The sequence below is a fragment of the Nanorana parkeri genome, unplaced genomic scaffold, assembly GCF_000935625.1.
Source record: "Nanorana parkeri isolate BGI_ZX_2015 unplaced genomic scaffold, ASM93562v1 scaffold753, whole genome shotgun sequence".
NCBI lineage: Eukaryota > Metazoa > Chordata > Amphibia > Anura > Dicroglossidae > Nanorana > Nanorana parkeri.
The window spans coordinates 15001-21886 of record NW_017307021.1 but is presented as its reverse complement, the minus strand read 5'-3'; the positions used below and the strand labels follow the sequence as shown (position 1 = coordinate 21886).

Genomic DNA, 6886 nt, shown 5'->3' with positions numbered 1-6886 from the left:
TCTGCTCAAAATACCATCACCGCACTTATTATTGAACTAAGGGCCGATTTAAAAGCAATGGAATCTTTCCAATGGAATAATCTGTTTGCCAAAAGGTAACTGCTGCTTTTGCGATCCTCAGTCCAGCATTTACTCTTTCACTTCATGGATTCCACACTCTATGGAATTTGACTGACCGATAGTAGGAAAGCAATAGTTTACACAGACCACATCCTCTTGCATGCTCAGGTTTAATCATAACTGATAACGCTAGAAACACACAAACTAATAATCTTTAATGTCCAGATGCACCATGGAGTGTACCCATTTCTACACCGAACAGACCAAAGGTGCCTTTAATGTGGCGTACTTTATTTACAACAGATCTGCGATATGCAAGGGGACTGGAAAATTAAGATTAACCAAGTAAGCTTATGAATTCAGCAATTTAGAAAAAAGGGACCAACCGTTCACATTCGTGACACCATGAGAAACTCAAACCCATGCTTCCCAACTACACCATGAGCAAATTTAAACATGCCAGGATTGCTAAGGAAAATTTAGACTAATTTTTCCAAATCAATGATAAGAAGCAGAGCAGAATACAGCTAAGTGACTACCTTGTCCTGTCCCAGCATTTTTTCAATGGTCCGATTTACTATGGCTGTGTAGAACACCTCTTGTTTCTTTGTTAACGGAGCATAAACTACAACTTCTCGCTTTGGGGGAACCTCCAATGTTACATCAGTTTTCAGTCTTCTCAATAGGAAAGGTGTTAGGATCTAGGAATAAAAAAAAAAAAAAAAAAGTACAAATACAGTTACACAAGGAAATGTTACTTTTGTTCTCATATGGTAGCACACACACACACACATTTATATTACACATAAAAGGTATCCCAATTTTTTTCCGGACAGGGTATTACCTGGTGAAGCATATGTAAAATGTTCTGTTCGCGTTCATTGGCCACAATGCCTGCAGCATTCTGTGTGATGCCCGTTATATCAAACCAGGTTTCAAAGCTAAAGGTGATCAGGAAAATGAAAAGGTCAGAAAGACAGCTTGTGTGATTAGCCAATAAAAGTTGAATCCAAGCAGCCACAATTTAGTTACCTTCTCAAATCATCAAAAACATCTGGTAGCAGAAAATTCAAGAGAGACCACAGCTCTGCTAGGTTGTTTTGTAGTGGTGTCCCAGTGAGGAGCAGCTTGTTGTCAGACCGAAACTGCTTCAGTTCCCTTATAAGTCGACAGTTCATGTTTTTTATTCTATGCCCCTCATCTAGAATCATGTATTTCCAGGATCTATGCTGTAACATTTACACATAAAAAATAAAGTTATACATGCACACAAAACACAGCCTTTATACCTTTATAGGTTAGGGTCTGTACATTACAGTACCTGTAAGACCGGACGATCCCTCATGGCAATCTCAAAAGATGTGATAACCACAGGATAAATCTGCAAAGCCCCATCTCGTTTATTAACTTTTTGGGCTAACCGACGTCGTTCTTGTGGGTTGCCGTGGTAAAGTAGTACTGGAATCTGCAATACATTTCAGATTCCCATTTATTTCCAAGTAGATTTCAATGCAATGTAGAAATCACTTTTTAGAACATAGCAAAAAAAAGAAGATTGACAAAATGTTCAGAATGGCACAAACTATAAGATTGAGCAAAGTCATTTGTTTTACACTAGAATTTATGTACAGAGGAAAAATACTGAACTGTAAAGTTTATATGTCCTCACTACTGACACACGATACCCTTCTAGGGATAAAATAGAAGCCAGGAGCAGAAACTCTCACTTGAAGCATCCCTTTCCTATGCCAATGTTTGCAGAAACTGCTGCCAAATATTCTGGTTATAAAGTCATTAATGCATGATCAATGTCGTGTCCTGAAACCCAGTTATTCTACCTGCAGGCAGCGCCATCTTTCCTCTCATACAGCAGAGAAGGAGAAGCCGGCTGCTAATCACAGCCCACACATCAGAGTACCTCTCCCCATACTGTGACCAGAATGCGTCACAGCTCTTTCATATTTTATTGGTCCTAGTGAGTGGTTAGAAATGAAGACATGTTTGATTTGACAACCTGTAGATCAGTTAACAGCTATGTTTAACCCCTTCGTGACTGACGACGTACAGTGTACGTTGCCAGCATCGGGGCTGTTTAAACAGACTTACCTGTCGCCAGATCGCTTCTGCGTCCCGAAGAAGGGGCCGCCCCCCCCCGGACAGCCCCGCCGTGCTTCCCGGGCTCCGTTGCCCCTCCTACGGGCCCGGGACCGGCGATCTTTGTGTCCGCGGGGAGCTGGGGAGGAGGTCGACGAACTTCCGTTCATCGATCCCCTCCCCGTTCTATGGGACCGGGAGCGATGCAGATTGCATCACTTCCGGTCCCTGGGCTGTCAGTTCTGGGCTCCTGCAGCCCAGCTATAAGCTATTGAAGTGCGATCTGCACTTCAATAGCTTATTTCCAGTGTAAAGGTGACACTGAGGGTCTTTTGGACCCCCAGCATCACCTTAAAGAGGACCTGTCACCACCATCTGCTATTACATGGGGGGGCTTGCAAGCCCCCCCATGTGATAGCAGTCAAAGTAAAGTAAAAAAAACAAACAGTTTTTAAAATTAAAATGAAATAAAATAAATCTAATAATAATAAAAAAAAAATTAAAAGTACCCCGCCCCCGCGAGCACGCGCGTCGCCACGTAAACACGCGTCGGGTGCGCCTACGCATGAAAACGACGAACGCGCTACACATGTTGGGTATCGCCGCGCACGCCGGAGTGAGAGCAATAATTCTAGGGCCAGTATTTTGGGGTATCTCTAAATTGATGACCTGTGGGGGCTTTTAAAGCGTCTTTTATTGACTTTTTGGGGTACTGCAGTTTTTCGCCGTTTCACGCTCGCACGCAATCTGTAAACTGGGCATGTTGGGTATTGTTTTACTCGTTGTAACCTCATCTTTTATATTTCATTTGAAAAAATGGGTAATTTGTTGTTTTTTGGGGCATTTAATTAAATTTGTCACTAAATTTTGGGGTTTAATAAGGAGTTGCGCTAATATTGCGCAACATAAAAATTTTCAACTACCACCATTTTATTCTATAGGGTCTTGGCATTCAGAAAATATATAATGTTGGGGGGTTTTACGTCATTTTCAGGCCTAAAATGTGGAATATAACATGGGTGCAAAAAATGAAAAAAGGGCCTCAGTCATGAAGGGGTTAAAGCATCTTAAGCAGCGGTCAGAGACGATTAAGTTATTCACTAATCTTGTGTACTTTAGCTACACAACTGAGGTACATGCACAGTATTTGGATGCAACTAAACCCTTCAATGCCACTGACATAATGGTTAAGTTGGCAGCAGCACTGACTTATAGCAGCTGGGAGCCTTTACATTTTCTTAGTGGATAGACTGCTTTTGGTAGTTGTAAAGCTGCTTGATCACTACCACATGTGCTGTAATGTACAGCTTTATACCCCCCCCCCCCCTACCCCCCGTGTTGTAGGCCTACCTGTCCCTCCTGGGTTCCCAAGATCATCATGACTGGTGTCAAGATGGGGCGCAGCAGGAGACCAGTGAACATCCATTCACTGATCTTCCCTGTGAAGAATGCCACTAAGCAATTAGCTCTTGACATTTCCAGGTTCAGTGCAGTGATTACCTGGCCTCCCCAGGCAAGGAAGAACCTGATTGAGCACAATCTGTGCTCAGTGAGCTTCAAGAGTGCAGAGGCCACATTAGGGGGGGGGGTCCAAAAAAAAAACCACACTGGCAGTGAAAGGGTTAATGGTAGGGATGCACCAAAATGAAAGGTCAGGCCAAAACAAGGCCTTGGTAGCTGGAACAGACATCACTCGCACCGGAAGTGACGTACACGGTCACCTGGTCTGGCCATGGAACACTTTTCCCAGCGACCCGGAAACTGCACGAACCCCCCCTCTGACCGGCGGACACTCGTTTCCAGGTGCCCAGCCATGGGAGATCTGTCAGTTCTGGTCTTGGCCAGGCACTGAAGGAGAGAGGGAAGCCAGCAGACCCCCTTAGACTTGCTGGAGGCTGCAATTCAGGTAGGCATGCACCCATACTGCTGCCAGTGAGATCTGCCCTTCTGACAGCTTCTCTCCTCTCAGATCCCCACTGCCTCTAACAGGTGGGGGAGAGTGGAGGGGAGCAGAGGGGACACAGACCAGCACTCAGAAGGGAGGAGAGAAGTTAGGGATGCACTGAATTTATCTGTTTCGGTACTCATCAGCATTTTGCCCATAGTACCATTTCCGGCTGAAAATTAAGGGGAATCCCTAAATAATGGCCAGAAATTTCCCCAGAATTCTACCACGTCTTTCAAAAGGAAAAAAGGAAGCAAGCATAGTATACACAATATTACACAAGACATACAATGTATACACTAATTCACTGTTACTGGATTTTCTGTGAATTTCAATAAAGTTTGAAGTACAGGTATTCCTCACTTAACGACCAAGTTCCGTTCCTACGACCAGGTCATTCAACTAATTGGTCGTTAAGTGAGGAACTCTATACAGTAATGTACTGCATTAGTACAGTAGTGTATAGCGTTGCAGATGTACAGTACTGAACAGTGTACTGTACATCGGGCAATGAAAATACTCACCGAGACCTGCAGTGAACAACGGAGTACAGCACTTCCGCCGGCAAGACGTCATACTGCCGCTGCCACGATCCCGCACGCAAGGTCAGACGCAAGTGCGAGTTGTCGCAAAACAGGCAAGTCGTAACACGAGGAATGTCTGTATTGGAATTCTCTGGATAGTGAGGTCTGTTCATATACTACTACATTCCAAGGTGGAGACGCACCTATCGGACCAGCACCTGGGGAGTCCTGATGGCGGCTAAGGCATTGGAGCGGAGAGATTTCCTTTGGCTCTACAGAGACATACAAGTCTAGTTTAGCACAAGATTAAAGGACTTTACCTCAGGAGAGAAACGTTTAAACTCGGATATCCAGTTAGGAAGAGTAGATAAAGGGCCACAAACTAAAAATGGTCCAGGTACACCTCTTTCAACCATCATCGCTATTGTGGCAATACATTGGACTGTCTTTCCCAAACCCATTTCATCAGCCAATATGCCATTAATTCCATTCTCCCATAACATCTGTAGAAAGAAAAAACAAATGTTTTTGCTTTAGAAAAACAAACATTTAAGCCAAAATATGAATATGGACACAAACAAGCCAGCAAACGCTCGGGGCAAAACAAGACTTTTGGTAAGATTACACATTAAAAGTGCTCAGTGCCTCGGATTTTTAATTTCAGACTGTTTCTGTACCCCAAAAGAACCCTGTGGTCATTGGTAACCCAATACTTTTGCCATCCAGAGATTTGGCATGCCGGCTCATGTAAATGAGCCGTAAAGCATGATAACCGTTCAGTAGTTAGCATCTTCCACCATACAAGTCACACATTGATGTTTATTCAGGTGAATTCAATACTCTGATCTGCCATGTCTCACTCGAGTTAAACAGCAAAGGCTGTTCATGAAAGCAGATTAAAGTATAATTTAAACAAAACCCAGGATAAAAAAAAAAAAAAAACCCACTTCACATCCATATGAACATGTCAGGTTCATGAGAGATCCAGATTCAACACCTCTGCAGTATGTACATATGTCAGTTGAACATTTAAATATTTCACGCAATTTTATAATGAGCACCTCAAAACGTCAGTTCTATGGTATTGGCCCAACGTACCCTGAGCCACTCCATGCCTTCCACCTGGTACCAGCGCATCACACCTCCAGTAAAGTACTTTGGCTGCTGAAAAGGAACTGGCTGCCCATCTACTTTCCTCACTGGGTCCAGCATATGTTTAGCACTGTGCCTCACGGCTTGCGACAGGCGATCTTTAATTACTGTGTTAGAATCTCCCATCTGCTCAATCTCTTCGGATGTCAGTTTGCAGGAAGAATTCTCATTCTATAGGTGTAGAGGGGAAAAACAAAAAAAGGGGGGTAAGGAATTGAACAAGTAAAACTACTTATAAATAATACAATGTATTCACACATACCTCAGGTTCCTGCTTGGATCTTTTGGAAGCAGTTAAGATGTCCTACAGAAGAGAGGATTTGAAAGTCAGATGACTAGAATATTGTGCAGTATTGGAATTATTCTATGTTAGATAAAAATAGTCTTACTTCTTTTGACATGACATCTGAGATACTGTAGCTTTCGTCACGCTGTCTTTTCTTTGACTGAGCTATTACAATAAAAACAAATCCTCTTAATTACCACAGATCTGTAAAATGATGGGCAGACCTACATACAAAACCCAACCCAAAAAAAACCCCCAAAAAAAACACTGCTCACCTGTTTTGCCAGATTCGTTTTTTGGCTAAAAAATATATAAATAAAAATTAGGCATATCCCAGATTTAGTCACAATGGAGTTAATTAACATATCTTAGCAAATATGCATTCTTTGCAAAGTAAATTTTCAAATCATTCACTAAATCATGTCCAATGATAACAGGATTTGTGTGTGTACATGATTGGATGATTAATGTCTGCCAAGTTCACCTCATTCACTAAGCTAAGCAAATTCTTTGCCTAGTGAATTTTCATATAGCGTAAAGCAGAATGCCAGGATGTGCAAACATTAATCCTTGCAGTGGAGCTACCTCGGCAAGGTTAGCTACTCGTTTAGGTCTAAGGGCAATAGAGGGGGAAAAAAAAAACCCACACCACTTGCCCGATTCTTGGACCTGTGGCAGTGAGCGCTCACCTCTTCCCCTCTGGCTGCGGTATGTCCATTGGCATCCTCATATCTAACGCAAGTGAATGGACCTTGCATTAGGCATGATGTCACAGGTCCTTAGACTGGTGGAGCTGGGGGGGGGGGGGGTGTGGGGGGCCGGGTC

At 43.1% G+C, this 6886-nt stretch overlaps 1 protein-coding gene across 1 annotated transcript in view; it reads right to left on the bottom strand.

Moving 5' to 3' along the window:
- HELLS (helicase, lymphoid-specific) overlaps window positions 1-6886 on the bottom strand; it is a 23350-nt gene that overhangs the window by 7782 nt on the left and 8682 nt on the right. The window contains exons 5-12 of the mRNA XM_018564462.1: window positions 6165-6215; window positions 6038-6079; window positions 5722-5946; window positions 4944-5126; window positions 1382-1525; window positions 1093-1289; window positions 905-1001; window positions 597-761 (exon numbers count right to left, since the gene is read on the bottom strand). Of these exons, the coding sequence (XP_018419964.1) occupies window positions 597-761; window positions 905-1001; window positions 1093-1289; window positions 1382-1525; window positions 4944-5126; window positions 5722-5946; window positions 6038-6079; window positions 6165-6215 (1104 nt within the window). The remainder of the gene's footprint in view (window positions 1-596; window positions 762-904; window positions 1002-1092; window positions 1290-1381; window positions 1526-4943; window positions 5127-5721; window positions 5947-6037; window positions 6080-6164; window positions 6216-6886) is intronic.